This window comes from Chelon labrosus (assembly GCF_963514085.1).
Source record: "Chelon labrosus genome assembly, chromosome: 5".
Lineage (NCBI taxonomy): Eukaryota > Metazoa > Chordata > Actinopteri > Mugiliformes > Mugilidae > Chelon > Chelon labrosus.
The window spans coordinates 14,130,081-14,151,858 of NC_140341.1; the positions used below are offsets into that span (position 1 = coordinate 14,130,081).

The following is a 21,778-nucleotide window of genomic DNA, read 5'->3' on the forward strand; positions in this document are numbered from 1 at the left end:
GTTTAAGATATCTAATGATCAAAAGTGAATTATCTATTAATTACAAAATGAGTACTGTCTCACTGTATTTAAATAGAATTGAACGAACCGATTTAAATATAACTGAGGTTTAGCATTCCATCTTGGTCACTATGTCGACATTTTACCGACAAAGAAAAAGTCTGTGCTCAAAGCGGAACTCTTGGGTTTTCCGGTCGCGTGTTCGCGGTTATAATTGTTCCCTGGCGGCCAAATAGCAACCACATTTTCCTGTCAATAATATGTGGAAAGAACCGGACCAAATAGTTAAGATTAAAAAAAAACAAAAACAAAAAAACATCAGATTAATATTCTGCCACATTCACGGTAAAGCATGCGAAAAAAACCATCATGATTGAAGTGTTGGTGCCATTCTTTGGAGAAAATTTTTCAAATTTTTGAATTTATATTATAGTTTAAGTTACAATTATTAGTATTTGATTTATGATATGACTCGTCATAAAGGAATCCGCCTGAAAAATAAGTGATTGTGTTTCATTTTTGACGCCACGCAACATAGCTGATATTCATTTTTAATGGTATAGAGAGAATTTGCAGAATGTTACGCTATGTAATGTAATGTTCAATGGAAAAACAAATGTATAAATGCCCAGACTCAGTTGAAACTATCCCCCTCCCTCTATCTTTGCATATTAAAAACCAAAGATTTACTCAGTGAAGACCTTTTCCCTATTTCCCCAGAATACTCTACACGACAGTTTCATTGATGGGCTCCTTTAAAAGTGAAAACATCCTGTGTCTGCAGTTTTGCCTCGAGCTAAAAATATGCCGTTATGCTTGACTGTCACTGTTCCCGCTCAACCTTTGCTTGATTTCTCTCTGCTTTCGTTCTGCAACACAAAACCCTTTCCACCTTGTGGCCAATAATGGAACAACAACCTCCAAGCACAATCTCTTGAGCAAGAACCGTCACTTTATTGCAACTGAAATTTCACACCGGTTAGACATGTGTAGATGAAACAACTCAAAGGATGGCAATCAGATCAGATCGACCGCTCTTGGCTATGTTCTAATGAAAAATAAAGCATATAAGAGGAACCATTTTAATGGCAGAGTAATGCTGCAGCTGCAGAAGGAAAGCTTATGTTATTAATGCACGCGGTAAAAGAAGGATTTCACACAAGCAGCACGTCTCTTGCAAGCTGGATCTTGATATGTTTGTGATTATCTGAAGAAAAAAGAAAAAAAAACACTTTTGCAATATTTTGTCTCCATGTGTGATACAAATGAAGATAATGAAGTTAAAGAGTAAAGACCTAAAGTCATTGTCCCCTTCATGTCAGCACAGGGTGAACAGTCTAGAAAACAGTCTATCACTTAGCTAGAGCAGAAATAGCTGCTTCCTTTATTTTTCTCACACAAGAAGTCGGGCAAGGTCACCAGAATGGTGTCGTGTTGCTGCCTCTCCTCCAACTATGGTACCTCTTTCTTATACAGTGTCCCTTGGGTTCAGTGTGAGGTGACACACTTTAAGCCAGTTTGACAGCACCCAGGAAGGTGGAATCTCCATGTAGGGACACGTTGGCCGAGGCCCGGGGGATGAGAAGCTCCAAATAGTCCCCGACCGCCAGCTTCACAATACCTGGGGGATTCAAACGTCCACTTCAGACCTTGAACTGACATTTTCCTTTTTCTTTGCCACACACATCGATCACCATTACCCAGCCACAGACGCACATGCGCAGTCGCACACACACACACTCGCACGCTCACTGGTCTGACTGAAGAGGAAGACACGCATTGACCTTCTGATGAAAGGGTGAACACGGCTGGATATGCTCACCTCCTGTGTAGCAGGTGTTGAACGGGTAAACAGGGTTCATGCTCTGGATGCAGCGGAACAGAAACACATGCTTAGACTCGTCTCCCACAACAGTCTTCTTCGACCGGATCACCACATGGCCCATGGCAAATGTGCTGTCCCAGTAGTAGACCTGTACACAACAGAGTCACTGGGTTAGCATTTTCTACCTGGCTCATTATGCATGCACGCGTGATTTGCATTTCCCTTTTCTATACCTGACCTTTCTTCAAGGTCTCTTAAGTAAGTGCATGCCCACCCTTTTTTTCTGCACTGTGCGGAAAAAAATAAATAATAATAATCTGGTGATAGCAGACTAGCAGCACCCCCTTATGGAAAAACAATGAAATGACAACAAACGGGCTCACCTGACTGTACACAAAGTAGAAGCCTTCCTCTCTGACTAAAATGCGGTCACCGTCTTCCTCCAGGGCAGTGCCTCTCTTCAGCCCAGCCTGCCATGGGATACCTGTGTATTGCTCTTGGTAAAGTTCTGATACAAGACATAACATCGCATCAGAAATGCTGCCGTTCGTTGCAGTTGCTGTTTGGGATAAGCTAATAAAAACCAAGAAAACTTAACAGAAATGGAAGAATGCATATAAACTAAATTCAAATAAAAATGATTATAATTTAGATCAGGTTTACTGTACCTTTGCTGAAGGTTTTTCTGCTATTGTTTGCCAACAACTGCAGGCAAGGCTGAGAAACTTGGATACAAGACAAGAGAAAGTTAGACATGCTCTTATTGCTCCTTTAATTTTGACCAAAACTCAGCAGTATGGTGTATGGGAAACTGTTGTGGATTGCTAAATTGTGCTAATTTGCATCACTGTTCAACACACAATATCAAAATTATCATTATTAGTATTTAAAGCTGATGCACTATTAACAATTGGCTGTTAGTCTGAGTGCAGATGGTGTGGACAGATTCCAAACAGTTCTGATACAATCTTGTGATTTTCAGCTGTATACATAAAGCTGACTTGACAAAGGTGCAGAAAATTATACAAGCCCAAGTGCACCCTTACCTAACATCTCTGCTCCAGAAGTCATTCTTTTCTTTCTCGTGAGGCTGTATGCATGTCCAGGCCCAGGTTCGTGCACAACCTCCTGGTTGCTTCTCCTGCTGTCGACATTCTCAGTCTGCACATGCATTGAATTGTCCTTGAAAAACACATTACATGCATTTAGAACGTCGTATGCCCTCACCTCAATCAGATGGGTTTTCACGTCTCTGTGGAGTAGAGCTCGTTCGCTCACCTGTTCTCTGTGCCAGGCCTCTTGCCCCTCTTCTCTCTTGCGACATTCTGATTTGAGTCCCTCTACTTCGGCTCTGAGAGCCACAAGTTGGTACAGTGATAAAGCTGAAAGAGAGGAGGAGGTGACTGCAGCGAGCGTCAGCAGGAAAACCGGCCAGGAGAGCCTTCCATCACCTGCCCTTGGTCCAGTCACGGGCTTCACACCTGTCAAAACCGCCATCGCAGGGCCCAGTCTACAAAGAGCTCACACTGGCAGCATGACCTGTCTCACGCCTGAAGTTCGTTAACTCGAGTCAGGAATGCTATACGTTTTCAAAGAGCCTATAGCATTACCATAAGTCCGTCTATAAGCAAGACTAACTTCCTTAAGTCTCGCTTTTGTCCTTCAGCAGCCAGATCGAGTGTAGTCTGGGGGACTACGCAGAACAAATACTGTACAAAAAAGGGCAAAACAGCTTCCCCTCTATTGTTCCGCTCAGCTAACCACACTCACTGCTTCCTGCCTGACCAGCAGCACTGAATCTCTCTCCCCTTTTCCCTTCATCACGATGAAAAAAAAAACTAAAAAAGGAAGAAAAAAAAAAACACATCTCGGATTCTCCACATTCTAGCAAACAAAGCAAGTGTGTGGGCAGAGGACAGACTCAGAGATCTCATACTGAGAAAGAGAAAAAGAAGTAATTAATGACACCGTGACATGCACTGAAAAAAGGGAAGTGGAGAAATTTCTTCAACTTTGAACGGCAACATAAAAGTCGCAAAACAAATCAACTGTGATTCCCAGAAATAAGAAAAACAAAACGCTGAAGCGATTCCAAGATTCTTACAGTCAGAAAACAAAACAAAACAAAACAAAAACGGGTGTTCTTAGTAAAAATGTCCAACACGAAACCAGTTTTTAATGTATCAATTTATTGCATGTTACAGTACAGAAAATAGAAAGTGAAAATGTGTGCTTACAAAAGAAGTCGTTGACATTGTCTTGAAATAGAAAAGAAAGTCTGAAATGGAAAAAGATCTCTCAAACGGACCGGCTGAGATGACTGGAGATGAGTCACTCTATCAGCGTTTCTTCAACTAAGTCGTGTTAGATGTACACAAAGCATGTCAACAATGCGCAGGTTCATTACAGAAATGTGCCGATGCAATCGAAAATCCGAAACATGCTTTTTCCTGTCTCTTCACCACATGAACTTAGAAAACACTTTCCATTCGCACAATACCCGGCTAATGGTTTTCTATGAAATATTAAAAGACATTCAGTTTGATTCTTTTCATCAACAGGGTGTCGGACGGCAACAGTACGTCTGGCTTTGATCGAAACTCAATATTCTGTTCATTATTTAGCTTGCTTCAGGCCAAGCCAGGCAACAAATAAATCAAGCGAACGCCAACAAGTTCCCAGATCTTTCCTCGAATGAGGAGACGGTGCGGTACAATTAAACAGCAGCAGTGTGGAGTAAAACAAAGCGGGTGGAACAGAAGGATTGTGTGGTCACACGGGTTGAATTCGTACTCAGCATATGGATTTGATTTAATAGAAAAACGTCCGAGACTGTTCAGTGTCACACACAAAAAGGGCAAAAAAGGGACTATCATTACACAAGTTCATTTCAGACCACCGTAGCCTTTAGACCCTCCCTCCAACCCTCCGAAGTTGTCATCACAGTAACACAGAAAATTTGGTCTGACCAAATTTACTTTAGCGCACTGTTTGCACAACAGTATCAAGTATGGCTGAGGAGATCTGTTGAGTGTATTCAAATGGCTTCGATACCACTGCAGTGCAGCGTGCTGCATTTAGAAAGCAAGAGCAGATAATAGTGTTTTAATCATCATGCTCCGCTCCACCCCATGGAAGACATGCAGGAAAGGTTAATTAGCTCATTAAAAGCCCTCCGAGTGACTAAAGCCATTACGCCACGTAAGAGTGGGCTCGAGTGAATCTCCCAATTAACAATTACAACGCCGACGATTAAAGCTAACAAATAATCACAACGTTTGATTCGGATTGTTCACACTTTATTCCCAGTTCTTAAAGGAGCGCTTCAGGTTTTTTTTTTGTTTTTTTATTTCCCATCCTAAACGATGTTATTACAGTACTCACTTCCCGTTTGCACTGGCCATTCAAAAATCCCACTCAAGTGTGACTAATGTGTGAAAAATCCACCCAGTCAACACGAGGCTTCAGCAGTCTCACTCACACAAACGTCTTCACAAAGTTCAGTTCAGTTCTTTCTTTTTTTAAAAATAATAAAAAGAAATATTTCCACTTCTGGAATTTGCCAGGGTGCAGTTCCTTGTTCATCTGCAACAGATGGTAACAGTGTTCTTTTGTCAATCGCACTCAGTAGACAGTATCTTGGAAAATACCTCTGAATTATACACAGATCAGCCACAACATTAAAACCACCTTCCTAGTATTGTGTAGGTCTCCCTTGTGCCTCCAAAACAGTTGTGACTCATTTGAGAATGGGCATGGGCCTTCTGAGGGTGACCTGTGGTGTCTGGCAACAGAATATTGTTGGTGGGGCCCTTTGGATCCTGTGGGTTGAGGCCTCTGTGGTTCATCCCACAGATACTTGATCAGTTTGGGATCTAGTGAATTTGGAGGCCAGGTCAACACCTTGTGCTGTTTCTCATGTTTTTTTTTTTTTTTTAAGTTGTTCCTAAACCGTTTTTTGTGTGTGTGTGTGTGTGTGTGTGTGTGTGTGTGTGTGTGTCAGGCTGCATCCTGCTGGAAATGTCTGCTGCCAAATGTCTGCTGAACGTCTGGTCTAGGTGGGTGGTGCATCTCTAAGTAACATTCTCATGAATGCCAGGTCCAACAGCTTCCCAGCAGAACACTGAATTGTCTAAAGATGGTTAGTGTTACCCTAACCCTATTTACTTCTTCTGTCAGTGACTTTAATGTTGCGGCTGATTGGTGTATTGGTCATACCCGGACCACTGAATCACGAACACTCCTATGATCTCAATGGCTCAATGTTGATACACAAGAAGAGGACTGTGTATTTTGTCCCTGATCTCTTCCAATGTTTTTAGTTAAAGAATGCATCTCAAGTGTCAAGTGGATTGCAGCAATCTTCGCCTTTTCCAGTGAACTGGCATTTATTATTACACGGATAGACTTTATCTGAACTCATCTGTAATAATAAACCACGCAGAGCAGAGCGCTCCTTACCAAACTGTAGAGGCCAAAGTCACTCGGTAACATCACTAACCGATTCAAAAATACAGACTTCTCCGTGTGCTACTTGCGTTTTAACAAGACACAGTGCGAAAGTGTGCAGCTCATCCTAATCACAATGAAACAGGCAGGAAATAAGATCACGGGAAGTCATTTTTGACAGGCAGACGTATCAAGCACGTCACCTTATCTCCACGACCACTTCATCTCAGCGAACCCTTCTGAGGCCGATTAGAATAATTCAACAGTGAGCTTTATGCCACTGAGGCAGACAAACTTTTCAGGGGTATGTATAAATATTAATCACTATAATGTCATGATATGCCATGCTGCACATACATATTCATGTTCCTTGCCTAAAGGGGAGAAGAAGAGAAAAATATAAGCGTCTGTATGCAATGTATTGCTCAGAAGAAGAAAGCCCATTCGAACAGATGGGCACATCTGAACAGAAAAGTGCAATTTATTAACAAAGATGTATATATTTACAGTGTAATCCCACGTCATCAGTGTCTAATTTTATCAATCAGGAGTTCCTTTTAAATTCCAGTAACAATAAATTTTCACCGAAAGCACCGCGTACCTTCGTATGATCTGAATACTACTTAACTGATTTTAATTCATTTCAACTGACTCGTTACAGCAAATTCTTCTGTGGTTGCGACATTTCTTGTGGGGCGGGCATGAATGCCCTGGCTTCAATCAGAAAAGGTCATAAATACATGCATTCATAGCTGCAACACACAAAAAAAAAAAAAAAACCCAAGAGGACACCGTTACCCTCTATTAAAACCTTGAAATAGTGAAAATATCTTAACGTGTTAAATTTACAGAAAGGTAAAAAGAGTGAAATAAAATAAAAACCCAGACAAAAGCATTAAAAAAAAAATGTACATTCTTTCCAAAAAATCAGTCAAGTCCATCCAATGAACCGACTTGATCCAGCCGTGATCTGCAGTCAACAGTCAGACCCCGACTGTTTTCTCAGATGATGGTGACGCTCGCTGACGGCTGAGCGCTCTCCTCGTGGGCATGGCTCTTCAGCAGGTCTTTCATGAACTGCTCCAAAGCAGCAAAGTAGCCCTGACACTGCCACGTGTCATTGTGCGTGCCCTCCGGAAAGATGGCCAGGCGTTTAGTCCGCGCGGGAGACAGCTCGTACAGTTGCTTCATCATAACCGGCGGGATGAGCTGGTCCGACAGACCGGACACAAACAGAGAAGGCATGCGGCACAGGGCCACTTGCCGATAGGAGAGGAACTGATTCCTATAGCACCATGAAGGCAGCAGGCGCATGGGCAGGAAGGAGAAGAGCGTCGCCGCCATGTGCGGGATGCTGAGGAAGGTGTTTTCGACGATGATGGCTGCTACGCGGTGAGGGTTGGCCGACGCCAAGCGCACAGCCACAGCACCTCCTAACGAGCGACCAAACAGCACCACCTTCGTCTTGTCAAGATCAGGCCGGGTCATGACATAGTCCAGTGTGGCCTCAGCATCCAGGTACAGCCCGTCCTCACTGGGCTCACCCTCGCTTTTTCCATAGCCACGGTAGTCCACCAGCACCACATTAGCTTTTAGATTGACCAGCATCAGAAGGGCGTTTGGCACCCTGTGTCCAATATTACCTGCATTACCGTGGAAATAAAGGATGGTAGGTGGGGCAGAGGACGCGGGGCTGCTTTGATTGCCAGAGGCGACCCCGGGAGGCGTGTCGCCGCCCGTGTAACGGAGCAGGATGAGGTTGAGCTTCACACCGTCCTTGGTGCGGATGTACACATTCTCATGCGGGATTCCTGTGGGCACGGGGACGTAGAGGCGGGAGGAGGAAGGCTGGTCCGGGAAGTACAGGAGAACGTCCTGAAATTTGTACAGGATGCCAGCCACAGACGCCAGGATGAGCGCGAGGAGAAAAAACCCTCCATACAGGTGGAAGGTGAGGATGAGGGCCAGAAGGGAGACTCGGCAGGCACCCCAGGACCAGGAGGCCAGAGCCAGGGTGCAGCGCTCCATCGCCCCCCACAGCCTCCAGGGCTTCTCCATGGCTATGCAAGAGCTGAGTCACAAGATGCACACTCTGCAAACAGAACCAGAGAGACGGCGTAAGAGAAAGAAGAGGTAATGCTTTCGTGAATCTGAAGACCTCTTCAGCATCAGTGCTGCACATCATGTTTATTACCCATGAGTAAAACTGTTTGCCGGCTACAAACATGTACCAGTCAGTCCTAAAACAGAAAGACTGACAATGTTAATTTAATAATGGGATGCATGCAGTCAGGTTGATTTAAGTCTCTATTTTGACACTGAGGCATTAAAGAAGCAGCAGATAAAACAACCCAATCAAAGCAGAAACCCTTATAGCTATTAAATATGGATGATTTTACACTTATAACCATAAACTATGAGCTAAATATTTTGTGCTTACAGCCGCTGAGCCACTTAAAACATCACTGTCCATTTCCACAATAAGAGCACTAGTAAAACACCATGTGACTTACAGGCACAGTTGCAACTGTGACCACCTTTTCTGCATCTGCAAATTAAACAATCAACCAGTGGCGCTCACTGTTGATCCCGGGGAGCCCTTGATCTTCTCCACTAAACACATAAACCCTGGCTCAACTGGGTGTAGACAGTGTGTGCATGAATATGCAATGACGAGGTTCCTCCAGGAGCAACTAACACTGCTGGGTACAAACTGTAGACACACGAGTAAATATTAGCTCCTTATCTGCCTCGACCCCACCCACAATGTAGAGATGGCTGCTGTCAGCCTGATGGAAAAAAAAATAAATAAAAAATCCCCGTCACTAACATTTGGAGAGCTTTAACACTTAGCTAAATGATGCTAACCGACGTCAAACGTTAGCGGCGGGTCATCACTCGCACACCGTTTCTGATCTGTCAAAATAAGCTGTCAAGTCGAGACACGACGCCAAACCCAAGCTTTGAAGCTGCTGAACATGAAACAGATCTAAACCCCCGTTTTAATCCACGCTAGCCACAGTCGAGCTAGCTTAGTAACGGGCGTGCTAACTGTTAAGCTACCCTTCGCTCCCCGCCGTAGCCGTTAGCACTGTTTAATGTAGCTTTTTAAGTTAGCCCCCGTTGCTAGCTAACCAGTGTTAGCAAGGCAGCCACCTACTCACCCTTCTCTCATTTTTAGGTCCTCAGCTGGAAGATTTTTTTTAGTTTTTGTTTTTGCAAAACAGTGACGCAGAAACAACACGGCCACGTCATACAGCTCTTTATCAGATAACAACAACAAAAAAAAAAAAAATAGGTACAGCAAGGGGAAATGGCAGACTGTCAGCAACAACCGGCGAGGCTAGCTAAACAGCTGGCTAGCATTACCGGTGTCGCTTTCCTGTGTTCCGTGTAGAGCTCAGCACAAGGACAATAGTTCCGGGTAAACATATGGGCCGCCCCAGTCAGTTTAAACAGCGTTGCAGCGCGTTGAAATACTTAAAGAGCAGCAGTAGCCACTAATGTCGATATAAATCTAATTGTACTTAAAACGTGTTGCACAGCATGCCAGACTAGGTATTAAAGGTATTTAATCTAAAGTTCCCCACTGCACATGCTGCTCTATTTCCCTCCACCAGGGGCTGCTCTTAGGACGATTATAAGTCAGACTGGATGAATTTTGCAGGGTTAAAGGTGAATGGATCAGATCAAATTTACTGGCATAAGGATGCCTTCTGAGCAATGACAGGTGAGGTGTTGTAGTACTCAAATAAACAGAGAGTTGTAGGCTGCTTCACTCACTACACAAAGTCAAATAGGCTTTAGGTCTAGTTGTATTTTGAGCTACATTCCTGGAAAAGGGCTCAAAGGTGAACATTGTTTTAACACGTTTGCTTCCGAAAGGATGATCCCCACACAAAGTATTATTATATTTATTATTATTATTGTGTTTACTGATGTGACCTGAACAGCTGACTTTAAAAACTGTGTTTTTTGTGTGTCTTGTCTATATAGAGAATTGTCACACACGTCGCCTGGCCTGTCAAAGTGTGTGTATTTGTGGAAGCTGTGACTCTGGTAGGGTTAGGCGCTGACAGAAACGGCCTTATATAAAATGCCCCTCAATGAAAGAAAGCATGGCAACCTGCAAAAAATGTTCACTTCAGCTCTTATTTACCTGGGACAACAATTTAATCTAGGCTTCGTCAGCCGCTTTTACAAGGTGAGGTAAATGAGGATTTTGGATGTAGTCAAACTGGCAGCCAATTACGTGCTAATTTATTAAATGAATCGGAAACTGTCACGGGGAATTCGATGAAAAATCACTGCTAATCACTCATTTGACCAGCATATGTTGATAGTTTCCCTCTTTCTGGGTTGTCCATTGGCATTTCTGTACTTTACATGTTGCTCACACTTAGCGTGACCTTGGAGGAAACAGACAGATTATGTGGTGACTTGCACAGCTGTTGGCTCTTCAGCTCTGTCCTTGAGGTTTGTTGATTTGCTACAGTGTTGTCCAAGAGAGCATCAGCACCCGCGGATGAAGCACGCTCTTCTACTCGGTTAGATACAAACATCATAAGCTATCAGAAATATAAGCAGCACATTAAAGCCTTTGGATTATTTATATTAATTATTGTTGAGACAAATAGTTGTGTAGTTACAATTTGACATGGATGAACACCAAAGAAATATAGCTGATCCAGCCGAAGGCAGTTGTTGCACTGTTGGTTGCATCACAGCAAGGCTCAACACAAACGATTTGTGTAGCATTTGTGTTACAAATCATCAGGACAGTTTAGTGGCTCTACAAACAGTCTTCCTGTTAACGTACAGGAGCGGGGGACGGGGGGTGGCGGGCTGGAGCGTATCCCAGCTGTCATTGGGCAAGAGGCAAGGTACACCGAGGACAGGTTTTTAACACAAACAGACAAACAACCAATCACGCTCACATGCACACCTTTAGAATCACCAGTCAACCTAACTAGCACTCCTTCAGACCTGGAGAACACCCACGCAGGCACAAGGAGGACACGCAAACTCTGCACGGAAAGGTTCAAAGCCAGAACTTTCTTGCTGTGAGGCATCACTGCTAACAGCTACACCACTGTGCCTGTGCCACCGCTAGTAATAGGGACAAAGAACTCTATTTTTTTTCAGCTTGAACGGATTGACTTAAAGAATATTTGTGTGTCCTGAGCCATTCATTATTCAGATTGTGTAGTAAAAAAGGAGAAAAAAAAAAACACAAACTGAATCGTAGTACCGTGGCCATTTCACAGAGTGCAAGGTGGGCGAGCTCACACTTGTCTCTTTAGGTTATAGGGAGCGCTGCATTCTGACGGATTCAGCTTCCAAGAGACTGACAGCTGGCAAGTTCGCTCTCCTTCACCTACGACTCAATTACCTTTGACATGTCAGTCAAAACATCTATTACACACACACGCGCGCACGCACACACACACACAAACTCTCATACACACTGACTGTGCTGCCCTCGTATCCCATGACTCAATTACTTGAAATATAGCACTCTAAACAGCTGGAGGGCCCAAGCTCAATAACACAAAGTCAGAGCGGCTATAGGACGAGGAGTGACTGTGATGACCCGGCTGGGAATATCATAACATCAGGCCAAGGGACATGCTTATCATTCACCTCACACCATGCACCCAGATGGCCTTCAAGGGACGCCACAGAAGTAGAATACGATTCAACAAGGCCGCCATGGTTCCCCGTTGATAAAATGAGAAACTGCACTCGGCGTTCATGCAGAAGCCAAGCTACTGATGCCGGTTAATAATTCCAGCAGTCAGCATCTTTTTCACGTCCGACGCTGTGGCTTTAAATCTTCACGTGTAAGAGCTGCCGTCATCGCATTTTACGCCGGGTTCATGGGAGACGTAGTTGCGCCCGTTTGACATTATCAGGAGTGATGCCCCTTTGATTTGCAAGTCGCTGAATGCCATGCATAAGGTGATAGATGGTGGTGTCCATGGCTACAATGTAAATGTGTTGTCACCTTGGAGACAGTGCACTGGTTTGAGTCAGCGAGGACAGCTACACAATGGCAACTCTTCATTTTAGACACAACACGGAAGAGGGGGCAAATGCAGGTTGCATGGCAGTGGAGGGCAACATTAAACATTAGCGAGTACAGTAGGAGCTACTGTGCTCTTATTTATCTGTTGTATATATTGTCAGTATTTAATGAGACTGCGTTGTATAGTGACCTTATAGAGAGCCCTATGCACTACACCTGCCAGGAATAAACTGGGCGGAAAATATTGTAGGTGTAAGGCAGCAATTAGGAGACCCCTGTGGAAAAGAGGTAGTAATGAAGTCTACATTTCCCTTGCTTCTCCTGCAAATAAACCTTCACTCACAACTACCGTAATATGTATCACTCCCAAGTTGCTGAAGTGCGGGGAGTAGTGATGAGTCGAAGATTTAAAACTGAGTGACGTAATAAAGGTGTAACGGCAATGCATGTTTTAATGTGAGGCGATGGAGTCCAGAACCTGCAGCTCCTTATCCCTCACTGTGTGTACCCTACGCTCACAATGACAAGCAGAGCATTAAGGAAGCGCGGTCCCCATTTCCCCCTAAAAGGCTCCTGTCACATCGTCAGCATCTTTAGAGCGCGAATGATGGTACTGAAGCCATCATCACTCTTCTTCTGGTGTTTTCCCAACTTCATCTGATGGCGGAAGTAGATAATTAGCACATTTATCCACTATGTCAAAAGTAAAGAGGAATAGATGACTTGCAGAGAAAGCTTTCTTTGGCTCTCCAGATCCTTGAAAAGCCTCCACAGTTGTAGCATTACTTGCCAGAGCTGCTAAATCAAGCAGCCTTCAAGAGGATCTGTTAATTCAGTTCATCCAAGAATGTGTTTCCCATTTATTTGAGGCAAGCAAGCAAAAATGCCAGCTTTTGTCTTGGAGTTTTCATTGCAGTTAAAGTTAAAAGAATAGTCCCAACTTGTGGAAAATATAACTTTTAAATTGTCTTGGTAGATTAAAACCATGCCTCTGTTGTGCCTGTGCATGAAGCTAAAGGCAATTTGTCTATCTTGGCGTGAAGACTGGTCACAGGGGGCAGCGGCTGGTTTGGCTCTATCCAAACCAGGGCTTTAATTCAACACAAAAATACTAAAAATATATATGTTACAATGACAGTAGGTGCTTTAACTGTTTCCGGAAAAGAATGGCATCAGGTCTCATATACAGAGCTCCAGAAATACTGGTAGACACAGTGGCACGTTCACATTTGATATCCCCCTTATCCAAACTAGCAAAATCTGGGGGCTCCCTTTCTCATTTATTTTCCCACAGGACACCCACCCCCCACAATTTCTCGGGTTTTCCGTCCTGCCGGCGCGCCCCTGAGTAGACAGGTGTTTGAACTCTAGATAGACCTCATGCTAAGCTAATCACCGGCTGCAACAACAGTCACGAGAGTGCTATTGATGTTCCCTTCCAAGTCTCAGCTAGAAAGCGAATAATCATATTTCATGAAATGTCACTACTAGCCCTCTGAGGCAATCACCACCTTAGCCGCCATAACCACAGTAATCATCTTCATCATTATTAATCCCAGACACGGTACAATACGTTAAGAGCTACCTTGTGTCCAGAGCTCCTCACATTGGGGGAAACCAAAGCATGTCTCCCTGTGAAGGACATCCTTTTTGTGAAGGAGCCGCAACCATGAAATAAAGTCAGCAGCAATATCAAGGGCATTCTGTAATTACAATGTGTTCGATTTAGCCTGTGGAGACTTCAGCCTCTGCAGGGAAGTAGAACCCTTTGTCCTTGAAAAATGAAACCGCATTGTCTGACTGAAGTGGAGAGGTCCCTAAAGGTGGGCCAAACTGTAGGAATCTGGGTGCATGCGGGGTCATGTTGGTAACCACTATCTGTTTAAAGAGCAAATTCACTCAATTTAGAGAAGGCTCAGTCACTTTGTGAAGGTCAGTCAGACCCGTAATAAGTGATTGAGTTGTTTGGGGAGATCACTCCTGACTAAGCTGATACCAGAGGACATGTAGAGTCTGGTCGCCAGTAGAAACAGACAGGGTTGCGGTCCAGATTAAAGGTTACTGTTTTATCCTGTGGGGACGGAAAGGCCATCTTTCATTTCTCATTTAATAAGTGTGTGTGTGTGTGTGTGTGTGTGTGTGTGTGTGTTTGTGCACAGGAGTGTGGGTTTGCACGGGTTCGAGTGTGTGAGTTTACATGGACTGAACAAGAAGATAGCGGCCTTTGATGTTTTATGAAACAGATAAATAAGGCTGAAGAATGGCATTATGTGAAATAGATCATTTTATTAAATGAAACCTGGCAACTCAAATTCACAAATTCAAACAATAGATGTTTAGTGAAAGATTAACTTAGAAAGAAGAATTACGTAAGCGACTCCCTTGGCATCGGGGCTCACAGGCTCTCAAAGACTGCATCTGTACACGCATTGCAGCAGAATGAGAGCTTGTGCGAGTAGTATACATTTACTAAAGTATCATATTGCCTTGAAAGTAATGGATTTATGTGCTGCAAGTGCAAGAAGAGGGCACTTATTCATCAGCGTGTGTCAGCAGGTCACGCTCCAAAGAGATCCTGCAGCACAGTGTTGCAAATACAGACTAATAGCCCAGCTGGGGGCAAGTAAGAGTAGTAACAACATTACCTCCTTCGTCCCATGCTTAACAATCACTTGGCTCAGTGCAACAGAAGAGTGCACAAGAAGTTACATAACGTGGCTGCATGATTACAGGAGAAATGCAATTGCAGACTGCAACATGACATATTTACTCATGCACATGTCAGTCGTTTATGTGGAAAGGGCTGCATGAAGAAAGCGGGGGCATGAATGATTGAGTGAAGGGACAGGACAAACAAGTCCGTGCAGTGATTCACTGCACGTATCCAGCATCCTATAGCTCACCCCTTGCAGTTATATGACCCTGGAATAGCCTTTGCTCGGGGAGTCTTTTGATTTAAAGACAAGACTTTCAACCTGTGAATCCGGGCAATATATTACTGCCTCCCCTCCTCCTCCCCCCCCCTCTCTATATCTCCACACTGGGCTCTTAGTTGTTGTCTGTTTCAGGCCGTTTCTCTGCCTTTGTCTCCCTCACACGCACAGTCACAGGTACACACTCCAGGCACCTCCTCACCCCCGAGGCCAACACAGTAAGAGCTTAATGAAAAGGTACTTTACACTGGCAGCTGTGCACTGGGGAGATATCCTTAAATGTCACTGTTAATGGGAGGAATTACCAGAGAGCAGGCTGTTCCGTAACCGTGTGTGAACATGCGAATCCTGATGACAGTGTACGTTACCTGGTGAAATGAGTCATGGCTTATTTGTCTCATATTGCGCGTGCGTGTGTGTGTGCTAGCTCACCAGCCAGGGCTGTACACTAGCTGCAGTTAATCCGGTTGATTTATGTCCCCCATGCCTCAGCTCTTTGGACCCCAGCTTGATTACAGTGTGTCACTGCAGCTATAGCCATGACCCCACCCCCCTCTTTGACCACATAAATTTGCCCCGCTGTATGATGGGAGCTCACAAAATCAGATGATGCCGATCTGCTTGAGCTGATTGATTTAACTACGGACACAATTTCAGCATATCATTTATGGGATTCTTCCTTCAAATCGCACATCTCGGTGGCGCAATGCATCACCAGCTCCGGTGAGCCTAGAGGGCCGCGGCGAGAAGGATTGATGTTCTTCCGTGCATCATTGCTGTGAGGGGCTGTTTAATGGCTACAGTAATGGTTTACATGCTTGACAGAAAGGTGTGGAAAACGTGGGCAGATCATGTTTACCGCTGTCTTACAGTCTAAGCTACGGAGGCCATAGCACACGGTCACGTTCTTAAAACCTGGTTTTACACTGAAAAAGCGATAGATCAAGAAAGCACAGAATTGATCACGTTTGACCTTTTCTTGAACTTTACTCTGTCTGTGACGGATATTTGCAGAGTCTCTCTCAAAGGGGAGCATGACAGATGGAGAGAGAGAGGAATAAGTGTCTGAGAGAGAAAGGGAGATGGTAGTTTAGGAAGAGGGAAGTGTCTGTGTCTCGCTGCTGTGGGAAAGCCAAGCCTCCTTCGCATCTTAGCTGCTTTTAGGGGGCAGTTTGCAGAGCTGCAAATGGGCCAGTAACGCGATTCGCAGTGACAAATTCTTTGCATTTAACATGGCCGCGGGGCTGACTGATTCCACGGGGGTGCATCTAAAAAGAGCAACCTGTGAACTGTCGCTAATGGACGGCATTCCTCCTTTGATTGTCTCGTTTGGGCTTAGATCGCAGATTGCCAGGAGAGGCACAGATGTGTGCTGTGATCAGAAGTAGAGCAAGTCACCACAGGGAGAGAGAGGGAGAGAGGGAGAGATTTGCACGTGACTGGTAGACTGCAGAGTGTGTCTGCAAAGTCATCTGAGGTCGGTCAGTCTGTGTGATGAGATGGATGATGCAGAATGAAGGCGCGGGAGCTGAGTACAGTGCAGCGCCACACGGGCCCAGGCTTTGGACTTTGCATAGCAGATGAGATAACGATTGATCCGTGGCTTCATTTACAAACAAGAAACACACAGAGAGTGTTAAGGAAGGAACTCAAGTTGTATTTATACCCCTGCATTTAGGGCTATGTTGTACTTTGATGGCTAAGAGTGTCAGCTTACAACATTTGCTATGCTACAGCTGATTCTCACTGGGGCTACAGCAACATTGATAAGGGCTGCAACTGCTGAATAGTTTTATTTTTCATTTTGGGCTAAAAGGGTGGAACACCAACTGACAGGCACACTGGCAGTGACGCAATTAGACAGTAAGACACTGATGACACGAGGGAGACACGTTGAAAGAAGAAATTGGTATGGACGAGCGTGATTAGCCCTGTAAGCTGTGTTTTAACAGCGGCTGCCTAGCGATGTTCAAAGGCTCAGCTTGCTAAACACTCCAAACAGAGAGAGAGAGGAGGAAAGGGAAAGAGAGATGAAGCAGGGGGATTGGAGCAGAGCTAAACTGGCCTTCCTCCAGCTCCATCCCAAGCGCAATCTGGGTAGTGGCTGTATGCTCATTCCAGTGAACAAACATCTCGTGCAGGATGAGAGGTGACTGGATCTCGGCACTGGCTGCTTCGCAGATTCCACGTTAGCCAGGATTTGACTTCACTCCCAGGTCTTCAAAGGCTGAAATGCATTAATTTATTTATTTTTTTTCCACTTTCCTGTTGGATCCAGGGGCAGACGTATCCCTTTCATCAGAAGGTGCTTTTCTCTGACAGCACAGATTAGTGAGAGGCAAATGCATTAAGAAATGTCAGGCTCAGTTTCCTTGCTCACACGCTGAGCCTTTAGCATGGTTTGCATTAATAAACGGTTCATCTGAGGTCCTCTGTCTGTTGTCCTATTAAATCCGGCGCATAAAAAATGGATGCAAACGCACATCACACAAGGAGTAGTGAATTTAAAATGAACGCCTCTATGCAGGTGCAGGAGAAAAGCCACTCCAGATCAGTTTGATCTCCATTGAGTACGCTGAATTTAATATGAAGAGAAAAGACTGGCAGGTGAGAATTGATAGAAAGATGGAGAACAAATTAGGCACTCCAGGGTCTAGCGCAGGTTGTTGATTACACGCGGACGCCTGGTGACATAAACACTTTGGGCTGGGCCTCGGCTTTCTCAGCTGGAGTGTGGAGCCGCCGCCTCAGCCCTGGAGTTCCTGTAAACCCTGCCTTCTGTTGTTTACAATTAGGCTAAAGTTGATGTTGCAGGGGCGCGCTCTGCCCATCTGGAGGAGGAAGTGGAAGCGCTTTGCAAAACAACTTTATGTAAATCCCCTTTATGTTGACTTTAATTCAATTGTATAATAAAATCTATAATCTTTATTTCGGTTCAGTTTGTTTTCCAGTGTACGTAAATAGAAAGACAACACACCCAATAGTAAACAGACAGACAAACTGTTGCATATACAGAGGATATAGAATAGACTACCTATACTATATAGATGAGCATACAGTGATCAGCCACAACATTAAAACCAATGACAGGAGAAGTAAATAACATTGACCATCTTGTGACAATACAATGTTCTGCTGGGACACTTTTGGACCTGGCATTCATGTGGATGTTACTTAGACATGTAGCACCCACCTAGACCAGACCAGGCACCCCCACCCTGTAGCAATGACACTCCTTGATGGCAGCAGCCATCCCCAGCAGGATGCAGTCTGACACAGTCACACACACACACACAAACGGTTTAGGAACAACTAAAAAAAAACATGAAAAACAGCACAGGGTGTTGACCTGGCCTCCAAATTCACTAGATCCCAAACTGATCAAGTATCTGTGGGATGCACTGGAACAAGCCTGATCCACAGAGACCCCTCCCCTCAACCCATAACAACTATCAGCTGCTAGATAACGGCAGCTGATAGTTGTGGCACAAGGGATGTTTTGGCACAAGGGAGACCTACACAATATTAGGAGGGTGAAAATAATGTCATGCCTGATTGGTGTATAGTTGATGACTCCGTTCTATTAAGAAGCAATAATTCAGTCTGGACCAAGTGGTTTACTGACAACACAGACACTGCCATCCTTAAAACATTAAAACATCTGTGCACATCCAACATTTTAAGGAAACTACAGAACAACACATTCATCCTGGGCATCACAGCCTTGAAGTACATTCCAGCTAAGCGTTTAAAAATATTTCACATTACAAGTTGTAATACATATCTCACTCTCTGCTAAAAAGAGTCAAGGTCTTGTGATGCTCTTAGAACTAAAGTAAGAAGTGTTAAATCCACTGTGTGATTATCATTTTCTTTCGCCTTCTGTTCCTTTCCTTTCCCAGAGAGAGCAATCATCATGTAAAAGTGTGTGTAGAGACTCTGAGAGCATGAGGATACAGTCTCAGGCCATCAGTGATGTAACATCAGGGTAATAGAGGGGGGAGACTAACACACACCCTAACGCAGAAGTTCATTTAACTACACTATGCACATATTTAACCGTGTTTTTATGCACATAATGGTTATTAGGATGCCACTGGATGATCTTCTTGGATGAAGTCTGTCAAAATAAAACATATAACATAAAGCATAAAGGGGGTATAAATAAGCGATTTGTGTACCTAGTCACATAGTGCTGATATTACACAGAATTCAAAGGTGAACACAAACAAGTCTCCTCTACGATGTATTTGTATTCTGTATGTTTCCTTGCCGGGGTAAAAGCTGTCTTCCCTGACAGGCACATTTCTTTTGAAGCTGGGGGCTGAGCGAATGCAGAGATCCAGATTGCACGGTGGGAACATAGGCCAGGAATTCAGGATTGTGGATATGGGAATGGCCAGTGTCCTTGGGAAAGTGAGCGGCGTTGATAAGCTGCTTAGGGATTCCTGGAATGGAAATCGGGGTGAGCCAATCGATCACCGGAGTGAAACCCTGCGGCCGGGCGGAGGTGGTGTTGGGCGGGGGCGGGAGCTCAAACGGCACGATTGCATCTCCATCACTGTCCAAACTCCCCTCCAGTCCACTGGCGACTTGTGCGCTGAACAATGTACATCTGTTTCACCAACGGACCTTTTTGGCTTTTGACTTGTCCGAGGAGGGAGAGCAAGGGGTGCAATTATTGATGCCTCAGTTACATTAAATGTCATAAGCCATTACATTACATTACCACCCATAAATGAAATGTGCTTTCCCTATTGTGACAGATCAGATTATCATGAAACAGATCTCCATAAACACCAGTGTACCCATACAGGTAGTATATTTAATACCATGGAATCACTGTGGAATATTTTACTAGCGCTCCTGCCGTGTTGCAGATTTTTAAATAGATATTTTTCCCCATGTATTTGTTCATCTGATAATGTTTCTTTGGTTGTGCAAAGAGGTTGTGCGTACAGCACATATGCCCGTTTTATTTTTTTATTTTCGTCAGTGTAGTATACTTCCCAGAAAAGTGCAGTGCAGACTATTCGAAGGCTCTGGCAAAACAGATTTACAGCTTTTTTTTAACATATGTGTGCAATGGCTGTCACTGAATTAAGCCAATTAAATTTCAAAAATACTTTGATTGATTTTCACACTCTGCAGAAATGAATGGAAATCAACGGCTGCCAGGAAAACAACTCAAAAATCTCAAACTGTATGTGACTAGAGACAAAGGTTCCTGAGCTTACCTTGTATCACGGTTCTCTTGTCAGTTCGTAACATCCACTCAGGATCGTCGGCCCATGCGGAGGGTGTTGTCTTCTTCAACCAATCAGAGATGCTGAGCCTGTGTCTTAATGCCCTCTGACGTCATACAGATGAAAGCCCGGAAAGAGAAAGGAGAAAAGAGGAAGACAGCTCGATGGCAAATGAGAACAGAGAGCGAAAGGGTTACATCAGAAGAGCTGTGTATAGGGTAATAGTAAGGGAGAGAGAGACAGGGCGGTGGAAAAGATGAACAGAATGCTGATAGATGCCTGAGAGGAGATAAGAAAGAAGTGGAAAACTGAATAGGTGAGGAGGAGACAACGAGAAGAACATCTTCTGTGGTCTGGTGTGAAGAGCAAACAAGGGATAGAAAGAAAGAAATGGACCTCTTTAACTGACAGGATCACTTACAGATGTCCATTTCCACACACTGACAGGCTGTGTAGGAGGTGTGAAGGTTGTCGGTTTGACACAGTTTGGCGAACGGCCATGCGCTCGGTCAGATCACGTCACCGTTCTCATCCTCCTCTGTTTGCCAGCAGGTCCAATGTAAGCATCCACCTCTCGCCTCCTCCCCGTCTCCCTCCATGAGGAATGCCGACAGGTGGGGAGCACGCCGCACTGATGAGAGAATGGACACAAGGGTGCATGGGCTTCAGTTCTTGGCACATCTCAAGAAAACAATCTGGAGCGAGGTTACTTTTTATACTCAATCAGAATGACAGTGACGTAAACTGCATCTCAGAGAGCACTAAAAAAGGCACTCAACTTCCACCTGGTTATTTTTGATTGTGCTAATCTTTTTATAGATAGGTTTTTCAAGCTTTGTCTGGATGGCACAAATACAAGTGCCTTTGAGAAGCCAGACAGGACACGGATATAAAAATAGAAACAAAAGGCTTTTCTTTTCTTTTTTCTTTTTTTTTTAAATATTGAAATCCTGCGTTTGTATTCCTAGAAACTCAAGAAACGAAACGTACAAATTACCTTTGATTTGACAAGAGCCGTCAGTACAGTGAGACAATACAATCAACTCTACGCGTGTATCTAGGCTACAGTTGTTTCAGCGAGGACACACACACACATACACATTCCCCAGCACGGATAGTGGATGAGTCATGTCTGCCAGCCCTTACTGTTACTGTGATGGCTCCAGATTTAAGGGCCAGTAATCTGCATTCATCTCACAGTCTCTCTCCTTTCTCTCTCTCTCTCTCTCTCTTTCTCTCACTTGCCCTCACACTACTTCTGCTTCCCTCACCCACACACACACAAACACACAGGTAG

General features: G+C 44.3%; 2 protein-coding genes across 4 annotated transcripts; both read right to left on the reverse strand.

Annotated features, from left to right (window-relative positions):
* Positions 1 to 928: 928 nt before the first annotated feature.
* Positions 929 to 3,720, reverse strand: tnfsf13b (TNF superfamily member 13b). Of its 2 annotated transcripts, XM_084544022.1 has the most exons (7): positions 3,104 to 3,720; positions 2,872 to 3,007; positions 2,494 to 2,550; positions 2,209 to 2,333; positions 1,823 to 1,973; positions 1,462 to 1,621; positions 929 to 1,207 (listed from the first exon to the last, which is right to left on the reverse strand). In XM_084544022.1, the coding sequence occupies exons 1-6, from the start codon at positions 3,320 to 3,322 to the stop codon at positions 1,509 to 1,511; spliced, it is 801 nt and encodes a 266-aa protein (XP_084400148.1). In that variant the 5' UTR covers positions 3,323 to 3,720; the 3' UTR covers positions 929 to 1,207; positions 1,462 to 1,508. The 2 variants fall into 2 exon arrangements, with proteins under 2 accessions (XP_084400148.1, XP_084400147.1); XM_084544021.1 differs by having other exon boundaries at positions 929 to 1,621.
* Positions 3,721 to 4,070: 350 nt separating this feature from the next.
* On the reverse strand, positions 4,071 to 9,591 carry abhd13 (abhydrolase domain containing 13). Of its 2 annotated transcripts, none has more exons than XM_084544862.1 (2): positions 9,439 to 9,591; positions 4,071 to 8,366 (listed from the first exon to the last, which is right to left on the reverse strand). In XM_084544862.1, the coding sequence occupies exon 2, from the start codon at positions 8,330 to 8,332 to the stop codon at positions 7,277 to 7,279; it is 1,056 nt and encodes a 351-aa protein (XP_084400988.1). In that variant the 5' UTR covers positions 8,333 to 8,366; positions 9,439 to 9,591; the 3' UTR covers positions 4,071 to 7,276. The 2 variants fall into 2 exon arrangements, with proteins under 2 accessions (XP_084400988.1, XP_084400989.1); XM_084544863.1 differs by lacking the exon at positions 9,439 to 9,591 and adding an exon at positions 8,788 to 9,047.
* Between the last annotated feature and the right edge of the window lie 12,187 nt (positions 9,592 to 21,778).

Coding starts and splice junctions, on each gene's coding strand:
- abhd13 (XM_084544862.1), bottom strand. CDS start 8,332: ATGGAGAAGCCCTGGAGGCTGTGGGGGGCGATGGAGCGCTGCACCCTG.
- tnfsf13b (XM_084544022.1), bottom strand. CDS start 3,322: ATGGCGGTTTTGACAGGTGTGAAGCCCGTGACTGGACCAAGGGCAGGT. Junction 2,551..2,871: donor TTCTGGAGCAGAGATGTTAG/GTAAGGGTGCAC, acceptor CTTGTATCCAAG/TTTCTCAGCCTTGCCTGCAG. Junction 2,334..2,493: donor CAGAAAAACCTTCAGCAAAG/GTACAGTAAACC, acceptor GTCTTGTATCAG/AACTTTACCAAGAGCAATAC.